Source organism: Ptiloglossa arizonensis, chromosome 5, assembly GCF_051014685.1.
Source record: "Ptiloglossa arizonensis isolate GNS036 chromosome 5, iyPtiAriz1_principal, whole genome shotgun sequence".
Lineage (NCBI taxonomy): Eukaryota > Metazoa > Arthropoda > Insecta > Hymenoptera > Colletidae > Ptiloglossa > Ptiloglossa arizonensis.
The window spans coordinates 9,284,395-9,307,458 of NC_135052.1; the positions used below are offsets into that span (position 1 = coordinate 9,284,395).

Below are 23,064 nucleotides of genomic sequence, written 5' to 3' on the forward strand. Positions count from 1 at the left end.
ACAACGCTTCAAAAATATGGAGAAGAAACGTAGAAGTTTCGATTCGATAAAAGTAATCTCATTGAAAATAAAGAACTCTCGATTTATGAAACGTATCGATAACCATTTTTGTAATTCGTATCGTTCATAAAAAAAGAACACCTGTAATCAGTAGCGTCTAACGGAATAAAATACTGCGAAGCACTTACCAATGAAATCAAGCGAACCGGAATTACGTATCGATCCAGGCTCGTTCTCTCCGCAGTAGTTTCTCGAAATGAACCACAGAACGTATAAGTGAACGATATAAATTTCCCAGACACGAAGGATCGCGTTAAGCCACGAAATTCCAAAGTTTCGAGGCAATCGTAATAAAAGGCGTCCGAACACGTCACGAATGGTAGATACTGCGATTGATAAAAATATTCGAACGACGGGATGTGGTAAAATAATTATTTCTGTTCGTATACTGCGTACCATGAACAGAAAAAGCAAATCGTTTTCATTATTAAAACCGTAAATTGAGTTCAGCTTTGAGAGTATTGATTCTTCTAAAATAAACTATTCTTTACCGAGTAAAAATCCTGTTAATCTTTCATTCTCTTTCGATACCGTGTATACAATCGACTGTAACAGAATATTGTAAGTTTGAGAGACATTACTTACTCAACAACAACAAAACGACAGGATCAGAACGAAGAGATACTTATCCAAAAAATACAGAGAAAAGTTGAAAGCAATAAAACGTTAGCTAGCTATGCATCGAAGGCCATCCGATGCACACTCCCAATTTTTTAATCGATCGACCGACCAATTAAAAATCTGTGGCTAGTGACTAATGATCCGTGATACGAGCACTGGTACCTTAAGTAGATGATGACCACAAGACACACCAGTAGCAATGTGTCATCAGATGCTTTATTACGTTAACTGCTCTGGTAACGAAAGATCGGGATACTTTTTCTAAACGACACGGTATATACCCAAAAGCTTCAAAAAGTTACCAATTTTATATGCAGAAATATCTAGACTACCTCTGGTTTACGTTCAGGATCATTTATTTCATCCCAATGGCTCGCGTTTCCGAGAGAAATTTTATTTCTGAGCTATCTCGTATCGATTATTATTTCACATATACTTTAATATTTATCTCTGTTCGGAATATCAACGATAAAATTTAATTCCCCAACTCCAGATCGAATTGCACTCTTAGACAAGTAGTACGTGTCTTCGTCGTGGCTCAAGAAACCATTTGCCAACGAGGCGTGTCGGAAAAAATTATTAAATTTCGCACGACATGTTTTCCACTAAATAAAGATTACTGGTGAAACGTTGTTATTTTCGCGGATTCGAGCAAGCCTGACATATTTATCTCGCGTGAAGTATTATTATGTGGTTTCAAGAAAGAAAAGACTCGGCGTTGAAAAGCTGCAATCTAAGTTTTCACACTATGGAGAAAGCATATATATTAAGGGTATGAATTTCGATCACTGGTGTCGAACAATTTCTTGTAAAAATTGTGCACCATCTTCTTGAATTATATACACGTAGATAATTCAAGAAAATTAACTGGTTCGGAGAATCAGTGTGCTTCGTTCTCAAATTTCACGAGACGATTTCTGATTTTTTATGTCGAATAGAAATATGTATCACGTTGTAGCTGAAATTTGGAACAATTGGTACCTAAAGTCCGTTTGTATTAAGTTTCGTAGGAAACATTGAATCGAAACGCATGACTCGTAGAAAATAATTTCTTTCGGTGAAATTACTACGTTTGGCAAGCAAAGATGGCTGTACTTTCTTAAAATTTTTATTAAAAGTACATTCTACTATTTTTCTTGCAGTGTAAATGCATCTTGTACTTGTGAAAGGCTAAATTAAATTAGTATAGATCTATGTCGCATGATTACAGGAGATCTCACAGGTGTCAATAAACAAGTTCTTCGTTACGGTCAGTCGTTTCTTCTCGTATAATCGAAACTTAATGCCTTGGAAATGTTGGATCTGTGTCGACTCGTCCAGATACGTGTAAAACAACACTCCAATTTTCACCGCGCTTTCTAACAACATCGTACCCCATACAGATTGCGTTTAAAAAATTTATTTGCTCTACGATTTATTTTGTTTCTTTGACTGGAATCTGTCTAATGTCAAACGTTCTACTGGAAAGTTAAGGTACAATGTAAAGAAAAAGTAGAATCAATGTATATCAAAATTATAAGTACATATTTTTGTACAATTCTTTTAACGTGACTGGACATACACTTTTAAGAGAGAATTGTTACAATTCGATTAAACGTGTTACCGAATATTGTCATTAAAATTAGTCACTTGTCTTGAAACCATTCGATAGACTCGCGTAATCGATATTCTGTGCCCCTAGGTAATCAAAATTCGGTGCCCCAAAAAGACATACGCTTACGCCAGACCAGCGGCTCCTGCCTGAGGAATTCATCTTCCTCAGGATCTTCTCAGGACGTCAGGGATTCAATCTCCAGTCCACGAAGACCGGTCAGTTATACGCATTCATCGCAGCTTCCTCAAAGGTATTGTTTGTTCTTTACTCGTGTAAATGTTAAGATTCGTATCTCGAAAGTGCTTTGTAGACATACATACATGTATATTAAAAACGTAAACATTACTGAGAAAAACAACCATTTACGTGTACGATGAACATTCTAATCCAAATCGCATCGCTGAAATGCTTACTGAAAATATCAATAGTATTAACAACAACGGAAAAGTAATTGTAATTAATGAAATTAACGAAAAAGCATATAAATAATTTTAAATTCAATTTCGTGATCATTACTTTTAGTTATTAGTACGGCTTACAGTGTTTCAAGTATTTATGCGATATGTATACCACGATCTCGTTAATAATTTGTTGAATCTTTTGATAATTCTCCGAAATGATCATCCTCTCGTACACACAAATTAATTACCCCTCAGTTAGCAGTATGACTTATAGTGTTCAGAGTATGTGATATATACTACGAAGCCATTAACGCGTCCCTCGCTGAGAATATTTCACTTGGTCGTCTGAACTCTGTCGCGGCTCATTCTCCTTATTCAGAACACAAATAGATTACACAGAATGCGTCACGCAATTGAGTTGGTTCGTACTGCCAGTTTCGTTGAAGAAAATAATGGTATATGAAAAAGTTGAATGGTATAAAAAGATCTGTTTCTCCATGGCCTCGCTAATTTTATACGTAAAACGATGCACTCGCAAGTTGCAGTTCCACTTTCCTTTTAAATAGAACCGTATCTTTTACTCAGATCGATAAATTTCTTCAGTCGTTCTTCATACAAAAGTATTAGGGGTGGATAGCAGGGTGGAGTCGAGCGAATTAGAGTGGAGTAGAAAAGAGCAGGGCGGAGCGATGTAGAATGCAACAGAGCAAAGCAGAGCGGATCAGGGCAGAGTAGAGTGGAGTAGAGGAGAGCAGAGCGGGGCAGGGCGAAGCGGAACGAAGTAGAGTGTAGTAGAGTAGAGAAGAGCAGGGCAGAGTAGAGTGGAGTAGAGGAGAACAGAGCAGTGCAGAGCGCAGTGGAGCGGAGTAATGTGGAGGGGAGAAGGGCAGAGTAGAGCAGAGTTGGAGTGGAGCGAAGTAGAATGGAGTAGAGTAGAGCAGAGTTGGAGTGGAGCGAAGTAGAGTGGAATAGAGCAGAGAAGAGCGGAGCAGGGCGAAGTGAAGCGAAGTAGAGTAAAAATGAATACTACAAATTTATTTATAAGACATATGATTTACTCAAGATATTCAAATCTTCTACCGTCGCGTGATAAATATTTTCTGCAGTGTTTTTTAATACTTTTTTATCTCTATTATCTCGTAAAGCATTAATATTTCGAAAACAAAATCTGAAGTATCGATATATGTAAAAGAAACATAGACTATCGTTTAAAGAAAAAATGGAATTACTTATAAGAGAAGTTGTGGTCACAGAAAGATAGTTATTGTTATATTTGTTTCCTTTTGAGTCTAACCCTTAGTTCTGTCTTCATCGAAACAGGAAGTACATCCCAATTTTACGACGTATTCTGTTTAACTCAATTGCAATATTCAGTTGGTCTTCACTTTCTTTTTGTCATATTCATAGTCTTTCAGATACAAGTGATAATATTAGATCATTTCATAAGTCTTCGCAAATATCTATTCAATTATATTCTATTCGAGGAAAATATGCACATACACATACATAAAAAGTATTCATCATTCACGAACTACCCAATTTCTTGTATGAAATTTTCCTGTCGACAAAATAATACATGGATGTATGCTTTGTAGCGGTCAGTCATTTTACATTCAGAAACTCGCCCACTGTTCTTTCCAGTGTGTCTAAGAATCGTTGAAAATTGTGATCTTCAAAAAGTTGCCTCAACTTTAGAGTAAATACTACCATAAACTTTATCAATACAGCCTGCATAGTATGTTCTCCAATTGGAGTACCAATGCCTAAAATAAATAAGAATTTAATTTTTCTTCTGAAGGATGAACGCTTGTGGTTTTCTGATAAAGTTCATACCATTAAATACGCAAAGACTTCTGAACTGACCTGACACATTCTAAGCAGGAGCGTGCTTAGGTATTTTGGCGCCCGAGGCAATTGTGAAATACATCGCCTATATAGGTATATACACGGGTGTTTGAGCGTTGTCGTCGTAACAAATTTTGATTTTGAAATTTTCGAAAAAAAAAAAAAAGACCAAAGTGGATATAAATTATTTTTGTGAACCGATAGTAGAGTGTCAAAATAGCTGTTTCGATGCTTTCACTTTTAAAACTGTCAGCTATCGTCACCCTTTCTGCCTCTGCCACGGTCCTGATTATAAATGTTAAAGCTAGAGATTTTTCTCACCTACGAGCAACGACGAATGTGTAAATGTTGAAAACGAGGTGAATCTAATTTCCCTTTCAGAAGGTCGGTTCATTACCAATCAACTGGCTCGTTACACTCGGACAGTCCCAGTAGTAGTAGTGTTTCCCCGGTGCCATCGCCAAGTCCTAGAGCTACACCACTGCCGGTAGCCAGGTACATGCCTTCAAATTAAATTAATTCACATACCATTCGGTGTTCTGATCTTCTAAATCAGATTACTTGTAATTTTATTACTTTAAGCGTATCTATGCGTCTTCTTATACAAATTGAGTCACGAAAAACAGAACAGTCGAGGTACTCCTTTGGACTTTACGACGCAAAAACTGTATAGGACACAATTTAGATAGTTCCACAAAGAAATCGATAGACATCATTTTTCTCAAGGCCAGTTTTCTAAATTTTCAAGATCATCGATCATTTTTCTTAACCGAATTCTTGTATATTTTTTACTCTGTAGGCTTTAAAAATATTGAAAACAAGTTCAGCTGTGTGTAACCACAGGACCTTAAAATGACCTCGAATTTAGTAATTTAGAAACGGACAGTAAACACCAAAGACGTTCAATCAGAGCTTCTAGAGCTTCTGCGGGTTACTTTGACTACTTAATCTAATTTAAATAAACTAATTTCACCTTCAATCACTCAAGGAAACTTTTCACCTCCACTTTCTCATTGTTTGATTCCGAATTTCTAAATTCTGTTATTAAAGAAAATATTAATGATCTTGAAAATAAGGCGATCGACAAGCTGCCGTCAAACGGCAAACTGGATAAAATCGGAAAGATCCAATTTTATCCGGTTTTATACAGTTTCATCCGGTTTTATCCAGTTTCATCCAGTTTTATCCAGTTTTATTCAGTTTTATCCAATCTTATCCGGTTTTATCCAGTTTTATCTGGTTTGCCATTTACCGGTTGCCGGTTTATTGGATAAACCGAATAAAACTGTCAGATCGGCAACCGTCAAAACGCTGTCAAACAGCAACCGGTAAACGTCAAACTGGCCAAAACCAAATGAAACCGAATAAAAGCGGATAAAACTGGTTAAAATTGTATAAAACTGGACGAAACCATAAAAAAAATACCTTGAGAACAAAAAATCTATTAATCGAATTGCTTCTTCGGGACCATTCAAATTGTGTCGTATACATTCTTTCGTATCTAATCCAAAGTAAATATTTAGATTCCTGTTTTCCATAACTCTCACTATAGCGTAATTCAAGAACAAAGTCATCTCTGCTGCAGTTTTTATAGTCAACTCGAAGGATCCTTATCGCTGACAATTAAAGTTTTACATTTGTCATTATATCCGCCCGAGAGTATTATCAACGGATTGACGATCTTTTTCCAATTAAAATGAGTCCAAACACAATTCAATTCCGATGAAATTTAATTAAACGTTATTCGAATCAATTTCGTATAATTAAAAGTAGTCCGATCTGGGTCGTGTTTGAAGTTGTTTTAATCGGAAACGCAAGGTCGATGAATGATTTTCTGGTTCGATGATTCGATAATCAATTTCAATATTCATCTTTAATCGAAGATTAAATTAATAATCCTCTCGTTCACCTGAAACATCAACGTGTCCAAAACTCCTAGTACCTGTACATAAAATTACTTGCGAATTCAACGAATCGATAACAATTAAACAATTGTCGAAACATTAAAATGAAAAAGAAACAGTAGATAAATTACTTGTACAAAGCTTCCCGTGTCGTCGTCTAACGATTTAACAAATTACCCGAATACATCGTAAAAACTATAACAAAGGATCGACTTGTAATCCATGAAAACGTGTATCGACTAAAACTGGAAACAGTGTACTAAAAATAATCCATCGTCGTCATCGTTAAAGGAATTCAGTTTCGAACGATGTGTGTCCACGATCGAGTGTGCTTCACCGTCCCTATTAACCGATGTGAAAACTTTCGATGTCCAAAGCCACGAAACTTCTAGAAGGATCTCGGTAACGATTTCCTATTAAAGTGTCAATGTCTTAAAGTAATTGAGGAGATTTATGCGTCACGAGGGCGAACCGAGTCTTCGTTTAACTTCGTAATTGAGCCTCGGCCCAATGAAGCGGGAATTCTGCAGCGCAGGTAACAAGCTCCCTCGTCACATAGTAATCCTGTTATTCGATAGATCACCGACAGCCAGATCAAACGGGCCACCCCAAAGCAGCTTAAGAAGGGCGAAACGGTGGTCGTCGACGGGGGACTTTACGCATTCTCCGCAAAATCAGGGAAGCAATTCGCAACTTGTCAGTAGCAGGTAAGCACAGAATCGATATTCTACGAAGCGAGTGCACTTTCGCCTGCTTTTGTCAATTTCTTATGATTTACACACCGACACGAATCGAACCCTTTCGGTGCACTTTTCGCTTCTTTGAACCGTTTTCTGTTTGGTCGCGCGGCGGTCGAACGTGTTCCCGGACGAAAGCAGCTTTTAAATCGTCACATATTCGAATATCTAGAAAGCAAATGTGGAATACACCGTGACAACGCGTTAACGCGGTACAGAGTACGTATCAATTTCGGTGTCGTAAGCTTCGATGTAAATAAAAATCGAAATATTGCGATTAAAATAGAATTCCAGAAACATTGATTTCATTTCAAAGCGAAGACGTAGGATAGACGATACCTCGAAGAGACGTTCACTTCGTCTTTCGATATTCGACTGCAAAATTACGAAGCATTTTTCGTTTCGATCGTATCGATTCTATAGCGATATTAACGTATATTTAACGACTCGATAACGATTCGAAGATACCTAAAGTCGGCTTAGAATTTTTACAAATTCGACAAGTAAAGTACGAAATTTTGCAACCGTCCGTGCGCGATGGAATCTTCTCGTAAATAGAATAACGAAAAAGGAACGTGTAGGTTATCGAAGAAAGAGTCGGGAAGAAATCTTTGTTCCCCGGGTGAATAACGTTTGTAATTGACTACAGTTCGTAAATCTGGCGCTCGAAAGAATGAAGTGTTTTTGCAGTTTTCGAAAGTTGCTTTCAAAGAATGGTTCCCGACGGTTTCCGCTTTAGAGGCGCGTAATTCGAAGCGTCACCCACGGATCAACACAGTCGACCAGAGCAACGAACTATCGACGATGTACACCGACGCGGAATCCGCTTCCTGAATTCACAGCTCATTAATCGTCAAAAGCGAGCAACTGTCTCCCGGTTGGTTTCCACTTGCTACCCGCCGGTGCTTCCCTTTAAAGTCAACTGAATCGTGAGAACACGAACGGAAGTGCATAATTCCCCTCGTTGCGGAGGAGTACGTGCAAATCGCACGGAAAACCAACACGTTCGACCCGGCCGCGCGCCGCCGTGTCGTTATTTTTGCGTTGTTGTTTTTTTCTCTCCCTTTTCCTTTGTTTTTTTTTTCTTCTTTGTTTTTCTTCTTCCCCTTTCCTCCCTTTCTTTTTCGTTCGTTCCGCTCTTTTCGTTTTTTGCACCGCATGGTTTTCGTTTGCATTTTCGTTTATTATAGATTGTCAGCATCCACCAAGTCTCTCTTCAACCTCTTCAAGCCACCGGCGCTGAACAACATGAAACACGGGTAAATAAAGACGTATTTTCGCATTACTCGATTTTTACTCCTCGCCCTCCGAAGCGAACCGACCACGTGCACCGGCTGTAAACCGGGCACGTGCGCCCTGCACGTGTGTAACTACTAACTTTAAGATACACTTTTTTAGCCACTTGCTCCGCGAACGAGCGCCGAGAGCCACAGTTCCCTTTTGCTTTTCTTTCGCGAGTGTGCGTTAGGAATTACTATAACGGAGAAAATGGTAAGCCGAACGTACAAGGAGAACGTTACGTAACGAATAAAAATGCTGCTTTCAAGGTAACGTTCGTGTAAATGAAACCGATCCCCAACTCGAAGAAAAATACGGACAATTTCATTCGGAGGGAATTGCGAAGTAGTTGCCTTTGAAAAATTAATGGGATCGAGCGAAACTGGCAATCGTCGTCATTTTATTCCGAAATACCTCGATCGTTTCGTGATGCGAATTTTTACGGTGGGTGCGTCACGAAATTCACGTGCTTCCTGTTGGTCGGGGGTATACGAAATGAAAATGGTAGAAAAAGAATGTTGTATAATATAACAAGGTCTGGCTTTCTATGACATCACCGTCTTCGTAAATGCGCCAATGCATCTTGCTAAATAAAATCCCATGAATAAAGCATACGTCTTACCAAGAAATTGAAATATCTCATGAAGTATTCATTTTTCGAACACCCTATACGGCACTTTTATGCGCGGCCCGACGCGGGGAATCGATCTATCTGAAAAAAAAAGGAACAAGTTCCATTGAAAAGGAAACACATTGCACATCGAATGTGTCGTGTGAATAAAAATAGCCGGGTCAAAGGAACGCGTACCTTGTTGTATTAATGAACATTATCCGTTACCACTTTTTCCTAGCGTCGTCGTAACGGAAGGTTCAAATCGTCCCAATTGCACGCCACACTCTGTATAATTTTCTCACACGTACAATCTTGGGTCTCGGGGTGGTTCTCCGGCACGCGTAATCGCTTCTTTTGATCCATTACCGCTATTTTACTATTTCCCACCCTCGTGCGCAGCTCAACTGACGAGAAGAGCAAACGTGTCTCGTGATTACTATTTGAATATATTTCTTAAAAAAAAAAATATAAAAAGAAATATATTTTCTATTTTACACGTACAACGTGTATCATCTTTCATCGAAACGTCTGTACATTGTTATTCTCGTAGAAAAACGGTACGCTTGCATCAGACTTTAACATTGCTATCGATCGGTACCACGAGCACGTTCGCAATTTGATTCCCGCCAAAGTGGGTAAGATCGACCCCCGAAGATCGAGCCGATTCCACATTTTCGTTTCGTTCTTCGCGAACGGCCGGTACGAAACGATTTATGGGAAAGAATTACTTTCTAATCGCGTGTAAATAGTAACACGGATACTGTTACGAGCACTCGTCAATCGATCGAAGGAGAAAGGAAACGTGTTGAGCGCAAAATTACCGTGCCTTGTACTGACAATGAATTCGAAACGGCATGATACGTGTTACCGCCGCATAGCATGCCGTTAATTACCATAATAAGAGTTACCTTCGGCATTCGACCTCGCATGCGGACGCTGAAGACGCGCAGGATTCCTGCCGTATGATGAACTCACCTCCGCAAAATGGAATCGAGGAACACGTGCATGCATAATGCATCCGCGCCAACACCGTGAAAGATCTATTTTAATTTTAAATGCCGGACGCTTATTTGGAGCATACGAACGTGAACACGGCTTTCTTTTTCGGCCGTGAAAGGAAAACCTTGCGCGGTTTACAGCTTGCTTTTCCGACTACCCTGAATCGGGCCCTCGAGACCCCGCTGAACCTTGAAACCTCGTTTCAAAGGAAACAGAAGAAACGAGTATACTTTGTCCGAACCAACGTTTCGACCTTTGGTGCCAGCCATTGCGACAATGTTACGAAAGTTATTAACCGTGACTGTGTAACATGTTTTGTCAATTATCTACGTATGGTTCTTTTTTCATTATTCATTATTGTAACGTTCGTTGAAGAATTAAATGTTCTTGTCGGTTGGGTCAAAGTCGGTGAAATACAACTTTAAAGAAGGGATTTTTAGAGACATTTGTATATTGGTTTTGGGAGAGTTGAAACTAAAAGTGAATAATAATAATAGTTTGTAGGTGGTGAAAGTGTCCATTTTGGTAGAAATAAAAATCAAGCTGTCGATCGTATAATAATTGGAAAAAATAACATTGTTGCTTTTCCCAAGTACAAGTTTTATTTGTGATAAAGTGTTTTTAAATCTAACTTTCCATATATTTTCAATAATTTCTAGTAACCGATTGAATACAATACTCCGTTTGAAGAGCATTTGTAAAATAAAATTCGTAAGTCGTGAAAAAAAATGTATTATCTACATCGATTCAAATTATGATGGATTAAGAAGCGATAAAATTCAAAACGTGTCCATTTTTTGTTCGATAACGGGTATAAATTTGCTTTCGAATGTAACTCGAGCAAAGAAATAATACGTCAATTTAAACGTATAAATAACTTCCTAAAAATATTTTCACGTACAAATAGCCAGGGTAATGGTAACAATAGTAGTTATCCGATCGAATCAAATACAATATTTACTTGTATTCAAAAATTACTTCGTTATCTGTATTTATCGTACACGAAGCAACAACAAAAAATCTAAACAAACGTTTCTCCGATAAAATTCCCCTCCCTACCGTGAAGGGTTTACCTCGTGGAAAAAGAAATGGTTACAGAATTGGAAAAATACGAGCGAGGAATTCTACGACAGGATCACCTTTGTTTTCCTTCGTCGGTGGATTAAAGGTCGACGCTAAAGAATGCAATTTTAAATTCCGCGTTAAACGAAGACACGAGCGCAAACCGGTATTCGACGTGCAACTGCACGGAATCACGCGAAACCGCGCGTTAAAATCGCCACGAGAAACGAAGGGGGCGGTCTCGTGCATAAAAAGAGCAAAATGTTGTCATCCTGTAGATTGGGGCGCGATAATGTAGGGAACGTTTTCTTTAAAACACGGTATCAGTGGAGCGGGTACGAAACTCGCGTGGATAATGGCTCATTTAGCGCGGAACGAGGTGCGCCGTCCCGCGTTCCCGAAGAAAGTGAATTGCGATTCTCGCAGTTATACAACCGTGAATTCCCCGGGTTCCTGGTGCGCGTTGTTACCGGTGGATCATCGACGATCGATGAAAAGTTTAAAAAAAAGTCGAGCAAGACGAACGTTTGTCGTCGCGCTTTAGCGATTTGTTTCTCGACGAAACTTTCTACACGGTATTCGAACGCGTACTCGCAACATTCGATGCATTCGTGCATCTAACCTTTAAATGCACGAGAAATGAATTTACACGAAAATTATTACCACGGTTATAATAAGTAAATATCGGTTGGGATATAAATCGAGATTGACGAAAATGTGTCGTAGATACGCAACAGGTGAGAACACGTCCCTAGTACCTAGTACGTTTGCACGAACGAAAAATACGTTGCAGTACTGTGCTCAGATGTATTTAACTGTTGGAAAGCTATGTGTTCGTAGTCGGTTATTTTTGGCAAAAGTGTGTTATCGAGGCTGCAAATATCGTGGACATCCCACAGAGAAGATCGTTCTATCTTCGATAGTCGCGTCGGGTCGAAGTCTCGAAAATTTCGAGATTCCCGAAAATTTCAAGAATCTCGAGCTACCGTTTCTCGAACTACCCTGCGGTGCTGTGTAGCAGCCTACGAAATATGTAAACACAGTCACAGGTTTGTTTATACGACACTCTTAGAAATGCGCGATAAACAACATACTTTCAATTTCTACTGCCAGTTTTCGAGAAGTTATCGGAAACACGGATTCTAAGAATCGTGCGATCCGATGTAAATAGACGCGTAACTGCGTGCTTGGTATTTGAACATTGTGTACGCTATTGAACGGTATCTTTAAGAAATCAGGAATCTCGATAAATTCGAGAATGGAACAAAAATACAAGTACTACGATGTAAGAATCGAAGAGAGAGGTGTGGCAACAATGCTGGTGAAAATAAAGTAGCAAAAATCTATATGAACTTTCCAATAGAAAGAGACACGGTGAGAGCACCCGCTTAATTTATAATCAATCGAGAGAAAAGTTGAACAATGCGCTCGAGACGTACAGGTTGGACAACGCGGGCGAACAAATATATTAACGTATCGTGAAATGGAAAGAAACGTCAGAGAAGAATGAAACGAGTAACGAGAACAAACGAGGAAAGTGTAAAAATGAATGCACATCGGGTGAAAAATATTGTGGAAAAACACGATGGATGATCGGCACAGAGAAATATAACGTGTACAGAATTATTACGAGCATCTTCGCAAATATTGAAGATGCAGAAAATCGACCAACAAGTTGTCAAGGTCGTTCGAAGGTCACCAGTGTTTTTCGAATCGTTACCGTATACGCGCAACACCACGCCGAAGAAGTAAATTTAAACATTAAATCCGTGACTTAAAAATAATCACTCTTACGGTACCGTTAGTTTCTACCGCCCCGTGGTGTTACTTTGTTCCGTGTTCTCTATAATGCAATATTTACAAACCGTTGAATTCGAGTACGTCGAGCGACTCGACCCAAAGAACAAGGTCGAATTTATTCCGTGTACAGAGACGATTGAATCGTAAACCCGTGGATACGAAGGTGTCGCGCAACCGCGGTGTGTTTTTCTTACACGGTGTCCAGATTTAACGCCCGAGTGTAAGGTCACGGTCACCATAAACGATAAAAAAACGCCCCGGCGGTGAAAATTTAAAAGTGCGAACGGTTTATATCGGCCCCTTCGCGAAACGACCAGTTTCTGGCTGGTTTTTCAAGCGAATCGTAAATCGTGTCTCGAAGAGTAGACAGTCCTTGATCGTAATCCAGTCGAGGAGAGCAGACGTGCGGCAAAAAGGAACGTTAAAGTGACGTAATGTGGTAACGCGCAAAACTGTGGTTCGTCGAGTAATAAAAGCGGGCTCGGGCTCGCGTGAGTCATTCTTTGTCGGTTTCGAGAGTACATCGTCACGACAAGTTCCCGCTGTTTCGATCAGTTATAGAATCGAGCGGAGCCAGGACGCGCGTAATATTTACGCGAGCGGAGCGAATTCCATCGATAACGCGCCGTGATTTTTCAAAATCGTTGCAACATCATCGCCGAGTTGTATCGACATATCGGAGCCGAGGTACGCGATATCGGTTCGTTTGTGCGACAGGTGTTTGAAAGTAAACGAAGTGATTGTTGTGCCGACGGTTATGGACGCGGAAGTTGATAAACGCGAGATACGCGTCGAGTTGAAAGTATCGTTCGACGTGTATCGTTGACAAACGAAATATCAGATACGTATCTGTGCCTTTGTGCGGAGAAATTACGATATTGAAAATCAGATGCCAATAGGAATCTTTTCGATCGTTTTCATTTAATTGTCGATTGTTGATTAATCTTGCCTGAGATTGATGTACTTGTATATAGTAGTACGTCGAGAATCTTCTCCATGAAGAGTGCGTACTTTCACGCGGAGAATTTTTAGTTTCTTTCGTTTTCTGTATTGATCTTTTGTCGGTGCGCACGGAACGATACTTATTGCAAAGAATTCCTTCAGTTCGTTTAACGGTTCGGTTATATCTTAGGTTAATTTTGTTACTTTGTCGTGGATAGTACGTTTGGTTTTGCCAAATAATCGTACAATTTAACCATACGACTTGTTTTCTGTATGCCATTTTGTTATTCCATCGATTTCTCTCTCTTTCTCTCTCCCTCGCTTGTTTACGTTCTCTTTCAACGCAATTTCACTTTCTTGGCAAGAGTAGCGGCCAAGGGAGCGGCTGAGTATCGACCAGTCGTGACAATAGTTTACATTTTATCGCGACATTTATATTGAAAATTTTATGTCGCATTGTATCCTACGCTATTTCAATTGTACAGTGCTAGCAATAAGTATCTGGAAAATATTCTTTATTGTGCCCAATGTTCGTCAAATTGAACATGTATCTAACTTTGCTGCTACTACTGTAACAAAATCACTACGAAATTCATATTGTAACATTATCTTTTCAACCATTAAACATTCAGTTCAAAGAGTCCGGTAACTGGTGGTCAAGCGACACGAAGGTCAAGGTCTTAATCTAATATCTTTTATAGATGACTATTTTTAAAAACTTTGTTAAACAATTTTTTCCATTCGACGGTACAAAAGGAGAACAGTTTCAAACAATTTATTTCATTAAATTACTCTCGATACCGTCATCGTCTTAAGAAATGTTCTCCATTGTTCGACAATTTCGATTCATTTCCTCTCGTAGACTCACGGTTAAAATTCCCATCCGGGTAAAAATTTCGAAGAACTTTTTATCCGTTGTTCGTTGAATAAAAATTGAAATGTAAATTAAAAATATAGCATAGACACGTTCGTGAACAACTACGCGTTGGTTCCACGCCTTGTATTCGAATAAAATGTCACTTGTACCATCGGTTAGAGCATACCCTGTATATACATATTTGTCGTCGCATTAGAGACACGTGTGCTAGTTTTTTCAGAGCTTATCGAGCTTCGTACCCCGTAAGGAATTCGACGACGTTCTTATTTCTCGGGTATGGTTAGCATTTCATTTACGTTTGGTCTTGATCCGGACATCTGTGTACCCCATTTTCCTTTGCGTTTCGATCGGTATTCGACGAGCTGTTTCGACGTTCCGCAACGTTTTGAATATATTTTCGCGGGGTGTGTTTGTTGTTCCCTCGAGAAAGGGTCAGACGATGTTTCTGTCGTTCGCAGCACCAGAGACATGCAGTACAACGAGGAGGAGAGCACCGTTCGTATGTACCTACGGGGACGACCCGTGTTCCTCTATGTGCCAACGCCATTGATGGAGTCCTACGATCTTCACAAAGTGAGCACACCACCCCAGAGCAAACTGAAACTGGACTGGGTGTACGGTTACCGAGGCAGGGACTGTCGAAGTAATCTGCATCTGCTGCCGACCGGAGAAATTGTTTATTTCGTCGCGGCAGTGGTGGTCCTGTACAATATGGAGGAGCACAATCAAAGGCATTACTTGGGTCATACGGACGATATCAAATGGTGGGTTAATTGAATTCGTGCGGATCCGCACAGTCAATCGTAATGATTGCGCGGAACTAATAGCAGGGTATTCACGACTCGTTCCGCGCTTTCTTTTTTTCTTTTTTTTTCTTCTTTACCTTCGAGCAGAAAGAATGTTAATTATTTTCGTTTATCTGGCACGGAATCGTTCGCTCACGGCAGTGAACAAGGGGAGATCGAATGCAACAAAGTAGCAAAATTCGGAGAAAGTGTTTTCGATCGGTTTCATATCGATCGATACAATTCAGGTTTTGTTTCGTTCTCGGATAGTTTCGGAATAATTACCAATTGAACGAGATCCTATTGAATTTTAAATTAACTTGTTGCATCGATCGTTCAGTAGGTTGGGATTCATTTTGTGACACGAGTTTTCTTTCTAATCGAATTTAAAGTCAAGTATTTTACGGAAACGTGTTATTTTCTTTCGTAAAGCATTTCGGTACACTCTGTTTATCATGTAATGATAAGTTTTTATCGCCTGAAATAATAGAAACGCTGAACTCCGTGGAACCGTGAGTTCGTTAACCTGCTTTAATAAAAATTATCTACCAATTTAAGGGATCGTAGTCTGTCAATTTTCGAGATCCATTTGTCAATACATTGTAAGATTTCGTATTATTTTCGTACGTGATCGCAGAATTACTGCTCTACGATCGAACGCTGTAAGATTGCTCCGAAACAATTAGTCGTTCTCAAATAACAATACATCGACTTTAGTCGCTCAATGGGAAATCTAAAAATGGCTATCCATAACGTCAGACGCTAAAAATTTATCGTTGCCTCCATGTACGGTGAACCATTTTTTTCGTACGTGTCTTTATATTCCTTTGTATACATTGCAGCATAGCAATTCATCCGAACAAATTGGTGGTCGCCACCGGCCAAGTATGCGGTACCGACAGACGAGATGCCATGGTACGTTAAAAATATTTGTTAACGAAGTAAAGTCTCTACAAAGTTACCGTTTATCGAAAACTGACAATCACGATCGATGAAACGAAATTAATCGCAAATTGTGACATAAAAATTGTTCTCAGCCTCACATAAGAATATGGAATTCGGTCAGCTTAACCACTCTGTGCGTGATCGGTAACGGAGGATTCGATGGATCGATTTGTTGTCTCTCGTTCTCGAAGGCCGATGGTGGAAATTACTTGTGCGCGATCGATGAGACTTCTGATCACAACATATCGATCTGGGATTGGCAAAAAGGAGAACGAGGTACCAAGGTAACCGAGACGAAGGTACGTACCAATCGATAAATATGTTACCACTATGTACAAATTTGATAACAAATTTTTGAGTACTGATCAAACGTTTCAATGACGATTATTCTTCGTACTAAAATAGATAAAGTTACAATGTACGATTATAATATGTATTGGAGAACACCAAAAGGTTGTATAAATCTGTAGTATACTTAATACGAAGTATTATAGAATGATCAGTGGAAGACACATGCAATCATTTTAAATAATAAATACAGCTTGCGTGAATAAATGATGCAATTATCCTTACTTTGTACCGCATTAACGCGACTGAACCATTAATCCTAATGCAGCGATGCATAAGACCTTTTTTTCTTCCTTTCATCGAGATCTACGTACTTTCAACAAGATTTAATCGATCGGATGACTCGAGAATTTTTTACACTTGAAGTAAATTTTTCTAAGAATTACGTATTCATCGTTCGTATTCTATATCCAATTTTAATCAAAAGTTTAGAATTTAATACACATATAAATTAAATACGAAAAAGTAATTTCTCTTTTTCTTAATACCAGAAGCAATTCGATTCAATGTGGAGATTCGGTTTCCTGAATTTTTATTCGTTTAACCCTTCGAGTCTTATTAGATTCACTTGAAAAATAATTCGATAAATATTTATACGATATTTTCTTCTTATTTTTACACGTAGAACGAGCACAGTTTATCCAGAAATTTATCAGACAGTTTATACATACAGTTTATGAACACCGATGCATAAGCGAATAATTTTGAACGCGAGCGACTGGAGTTTGTCAACGGAACCGAGTCATTTAATGAATGACAAATGTTAATTGCAGTGCTCCGTCGACACGGTGGTATGCGCCGAGTGGCATCCGCTGGAACGGAATCAAATCGTGTCCTGTGGAAAGGGACACGTGTCCTTTTGGTCCCTCGATAATGGTGGCATGTTATACAAACGAATGGGCATTTTCGAAAGCAGAGAAAAACCGAGATACGTTACCTGTGTGGCTTTCAATCAAAATGGCGACGTACTCACTGGCGACAGCAACGGTAACGTTATCGTTTGGGGCAGAGGTAAGAGAAATTTTTCTTTCTTTCTTTTTTTTTAATCTCTCCTATCGCGTGTAGATAAAACTTGGCTGCAATTTTGTGTTATTTTTAATCTGCTTTAACTTTCGATAAATATCTTTGGAAACTTGTATTTCAAATTGGTGGAAAATACTGTAGTAAAAATAAATACGTAATTGTAGAATTGACGGAATGAAAAATTTAGTTTACGAGATTTCTAGAAATGTGGAAGATAATTGTAGCAAGAAATATTGTTGATCGAAACTCGTTAGTAAGTATCTTGGAATTGAAAACTGAACGAAAATAATTGAAACGGTTTAAATAAAAACAGTTCACTATCAGCATTTGTTGTTCGTATATCGTAACTATGGTGATGTCTGATTTCTATCGCTTCCGGTTTTGCTCGACAGTTGTCTCACATATCAATCGGTTTGTATCTATTGTTATACCAGTGACTACTATATAATTCAGTTTACCGTTTCATTTCGATGGTCTTCTTATTTGTTTTGAATTTGAAACATACGCGTTAGCTGTGCGACAGTATAACTATACTTCGATTGATTCACTGTGATAATTTCGACCACAAAGCGTTGATTCAAGATCAACGAATGCGCATTAATGATTTTACTAAGCATTTAAGAGTTCAGTTTTCTATTTCCTTTGCGTTTCATTATAAAAATACACGACACGATTTTTGTTGGAAGTTTCATTAAACTTTTCGTAAATTGTATTCGCGTAATAAATATATTTCTGCGCAGGTACAAATACAATTTCGAAATTAGTGAGGAACATTCACGAAGGATCTATATTCTCCATTTGTGTTCTGAAAGATGGTTTTATTGTCACCGGTGGTGGCAAAGACGGTAAAATATTGTACTTCGACGAATCATTAAATCTGACAGGAGAGGAAGCACAAGTAAGTTACAAAAAATACTCGATAATTGCATTCGAGTTTAATCATTTGTATACTAATATTATCGGTAATATTACATATTTGATCAAATGGCACTACCGATAGTATTACTAATAAATGAATAATTATATAGTATTACCAATAATTATTATTTCGAAGAATATTAAATAATAAGCATCGTTACGTCATTACCTTGTACAATAAAAATGTTTCACTATTTTTCATAACGAATACGATGACTTGTATTCGTTTTAAAAATTCCTATTTTTAAAACCTATACTTCACCGATAACAAAAATTAAAGTTACCTTTAAAATTTGTCATTTATCGTTGATAATTAATTCAAGTCGTTGCACTTTGGAGAAAATTCTTCCTGCTAGTGAATGATAAATTTTATTCTCTAGATCGAAGACCACTTCGGAGGAATCCGAACACTGGCAGAGGGCAGAGGTTCGCAATTGTTGATCGGGACGACGCGAAATTGCATTCTGGTCGGCGATGTCGGGATGGGATTCAATCCAGCCATGTTAGGGCACGCTGAAGAGGTTTGGGGCCTCGCTGCACATCCAACTTTGCCACAATTTGCAACAGCTGGTCACGACAGGTTGTTGCAAATGTGGGACAGTCTTAGTCACACCGTTGTCTGGAGCAAAGACATCGGGGTCAGTATCAACTACTATATCGTCATTGTAACAACTATTGAAACACAGTTTACACGGTTCAGAATCGTTAACTTACATATGAATGTCATTAAAAACTCGATTCGTATTCTGCAATGACTCGAACAATTATGCAATCCGTTTTATAAACTGCGTTAATGGTTATTCTTCTACGTTAGTATTATACATTATACTTTCGTTCATCCAAGATGTATCTGCCGTTTTCTCACAAAATTTTGTAAACTTAGTGATGTGAAACTAACGAAAGAATCTTATTTAGGAACAAGCACAGAGCATCGGGTTCTCACCGGATGGTAATGTAATGGTAGTTGGATGCACATCCGGAAAATGGTTAGCAATCGACAGTGAAACGCGAGAACTGTACACTCATCATAGCGATGGATTAGAACCTATTCAGGTATAATGATAATTTTTAAGTTTTGCTTCGTATTGTATTTGGGAGTATGTCTTATTATATTTTTGGAAAAGTTTTCCAAAACAAATACTTTCTGTTGTTGACTATAATGAACTTGCTAATGAGAAATTGCAATCTTCGAATATTCTTAAGATTTTTCTAAAGAAGTCATGATGTACATATGTTTGATAGACACCCCACAGAACCTTAAAATTCTTATCTAAAATATTTTTTAATGTCACTATTCATTTCAACGATATTCACGTAGATTTAAATAACTTAATTTAACAGTCGCTGTAACATTTAATGCGGTTAGATAACCCTTCACAATTGTCACAAGTAATATCGTTTGTTTCCTATTAATTTATACACCTTCTATGTGTATGTAATTTACGGTTCATTTTCAGGTACTGCGATTTTCACCGGATGGTACGCTATTAGCACTTGGGTCCAGAGATAATTATATTTATATTTATCAAGTAAACGGGGATGCTACCAAGTATAGTCGAGTTGGACGTTGTATGGTAAGATTGTCTTCAACATTACAAACTTTTATCTCGAATTTCACTCGTACATAATGTTACTGAAATAATTGTGCAACTGAAAATAGAACACAATTTTCACAAATTGTTTTTATATTCTCTACACAAGTTTAAGGCAACTCGATATTGAAATTTCTGAAATCGTGTAGACAGTTAAATTACACGAATATTTATTTATTACGAAAATCGATTTCTTTTTTATTATATAATATAATTCAATGTGAACGAAATTATGTATGCAGTGTCCAAATAGTTTAAAAGAAATCGTTATATTCACGGTCGTGTAACGAATTCTATTGCACTCTGCGTAAATAAAATATACAAAACACAATGTTGCTTGTGTTTGGTAATGCATATCAATATCGAATTATTCAATATGCAGTTTCGCTGTACAATTTGCTTGTATGTATCATATTATAACTTGTGGTGTTTAATCATCGATGTCCATATCTTTCAATGTCATTTTTATTAACGTTTATAAAAGTGAAAAAAAAAAACGATGTACTTACAAGCATGCTGCAACATACGTAATTATTGCATCGTATGAAAGTGATCCATTTTTCAATGAATTTGGATTTAATTGCTATACATTTTTTAATGCTATGCATTTGCTAATCAAAAATCAATTTATAGACCACTTTCAATCGGTCGATTATGGAAGTGTTAAATGTGACTAGGGACAAATGCATTGTATTGTTTTATTAATCATATTGTTAATCTTATCTTAAAAAGAAAATTGTTGTTTATCGAATCAATTTATCTAAAAAAGGATCATTACTATATGACATATTGATATTAAATTTCGGACACGTTATTCGGTGTATGGTAAAATATAAGAGAATTAAAATAATAATCACGATAATTCGAAATTAAATGTTCAATATTGCTTAGTATAAAGTAATCAAACTCGCAAATATCTCTCACATTCCTTTTCTTCATTTCTAGCCGAAGCGGATACGAAGACGTAGAGTAAGACATACGTTTTTGGTTGCTCAAAAATGAAAAGGAGACACTATGTCGCGCAATGAAATGTTATTATTCAATGTTATTGTGATAACAGTTCAAAAATATTCATTTTAAAAATCGCCGAAAATTTTTCAATCCTTTGCATTCGGTATCTTCTTACAATAGTTTCGAAACACACGACACATATATTTGCATAACTCTGCACAAAATAGTGTTTTTAAACGACCTCGTTGTATCGATAGTTTTTAGTTAGTGTAATAGTTGTTTAAGATTAGCAACAATTGTATTGAATACATTTTCAAAAATCGAATGCAATGAATTACATGTTCGAGAATGCAGTGAATAACGTACTGTCACCAACTTCTCTCTATACTAATACGAAGCTTTTAATTATGAATATTTTTAATTATGTTACATAATACCGTAACAACTATTCAATAATCAAATTCTAATATAATATGAGGTATCATAAAAGAAGTAATAATAATTTTTCAAATGTATTCATTACATCAACGATATACTGTCTCTGATAATGATGCAATATTGTCATAGTTATTCATAGCATATACATATGGGCTGACATTTTTGTTTAATGATTGCTTGCCATGAGCACGCACGGTAGACATTGTTTGCACAAAATATTGACACTCTTTTCATGGCGGTGGCTGCAGACTCATTAAAATCCGGTTGCCTCGAAAAAAGTCACGTACATGTGTAATTTCTCTTTTTTTTCGAGACACAGAGATAAATTTAGCTAAATAGCGAAAGAAACGCGCGTGTAGTTGCGAAAGAGCAATTTTCCTTTATCTAAATGTTAAAACGTATTTCAGGGTCATTCGAGTTTTATAACTCATATGGATTGGTCAACGGACGGACAGTACTTACGTAGCAACAGCGGAGACTATGAGCTGTTATATTGTAAGTAAATTAACAGATCTTAACGAGTAAAAAATAACAAGACTGGAGCTAATTTCTTAAACAATGTGTCCCATTTTTTTTATCAACGATAAAATATAACAGTGCTTATCAGATCTAATATTAATACTACAGAACATGTTACATAGAATATCCATATAATACTCTTTTTTAAAATAATAATGATTCATGTTTGTATTTGAAAAATGATACCTACTTTACAGAACACATTGGTTTGAGCATCTTCATTTTATTATCATGTTTTTCACTCAACGTGAGGAGCATATTCTACATATTGTGATACAAAAGTTAACAAAAACGATACAAAAGAAGGATATATTTATCAGCTGCTTATTTTGCACTGATTTTGTCGGTTTTTTCTTCAAATAAGTTATCGAAGATGATTCTCACATTGAGTGGAAAACGTTACAATGAAACAAAGATGCTCGAATCAAAGTGCTGTTTGAAATAATATTTTTTTAATTACTTGTTTTTGAAAATTTAGGGAATCCTGGAGTTTGTCGTCAAATTCCACAACCCTCCACGTTGAGGGACACAGAATGGGCGACTCATACGTGCATCATTTCCTTCGAAACAATTGGAATATGGCCGGAAGGTGCAGATGGCACAGACATTAATAATTGCTCTCGTAGCAGCGACTCGAAACTTCTGGCAACTGGGGATGATTTTGGAAAAGTCAAGATGTTCTCCTACCCAGCTTGCCAGCCGAAGGTAATTCAGAGTTCGCGTTATTTAAACAGCGAACAAATTTCTATTTAGCTCCGTGGATCAGAATTAGACAAATTCGAATGATACACGACGAATGAAAACATCGTGAT

At 37.6% G+C, this 23,064-nt stretch overlaps 1 protein-coding gene across 4 annotated transcripts in view; it reads left to right on the forward strand.

Annotated features, from left to right (window-relative positions):
- LOC143146742 (echinoderm microtubule-associated protein-like 2) overlaps positions 1-23,064 on the forward strand; it is a 61,259-nt gene that overhangs the window by 31,972 nt on the left and 6,223 nt on the right. For 2 of the 4 annotated variants that reach the window (XM_076311330.1, XM_076311329.1), the window contains exons 4-17: positions 2,363-2,525; positions 4,903-5,016; positions 7,004-7,132; positions 8,353-8,421; positions 15,192-15,497; positions 16,361-16,433; positions 16,556-16,762; positions 17,585-17,822; positions 18,575-18,732; positions 19,133-19,390; positions 19,668-19,805; positions 20,210-20,326; positions 22,141-22,228; positions 22,731-22,957. In XM_076311330.1, coding sequence (XP_076167445.1) covers positions 2,363-2,525; positions 4,903-5,016; positions 7,004-7,132; positions 8,353-8,421; positions 15,192-15,497; positions 16,361-16,433; positions 16,556-16,762; positions 17,585-17,822; positions 18,575-18,732; positions 19,133-19,390; positions 19,668-19,805; positions 20,210-20,326; positions 22,141-22,228; positions 22,731-22,957 — 2,285 coding nt within the window. The remainder of the gene's footprint in view (positions 1-2,362; positions 2,526-4,902; positions 5,017-7,003; positions 7,133-8,352; positions 8,422-15,191; positions 15,498-16,360; positions 16,434-16,555; positions 16,763-17,584; positions 17,823-18,574; positions 18,733-19,132; positions 19,391-19,667; positions 19,806-20,209; positions 20,327-22,140; positions 22,229-22,730; positions 22,958-23,064) is intronic. The other 2 variants (XM_076311331.1, XM_076311332.1) reach the window with 2 other exon arrangements.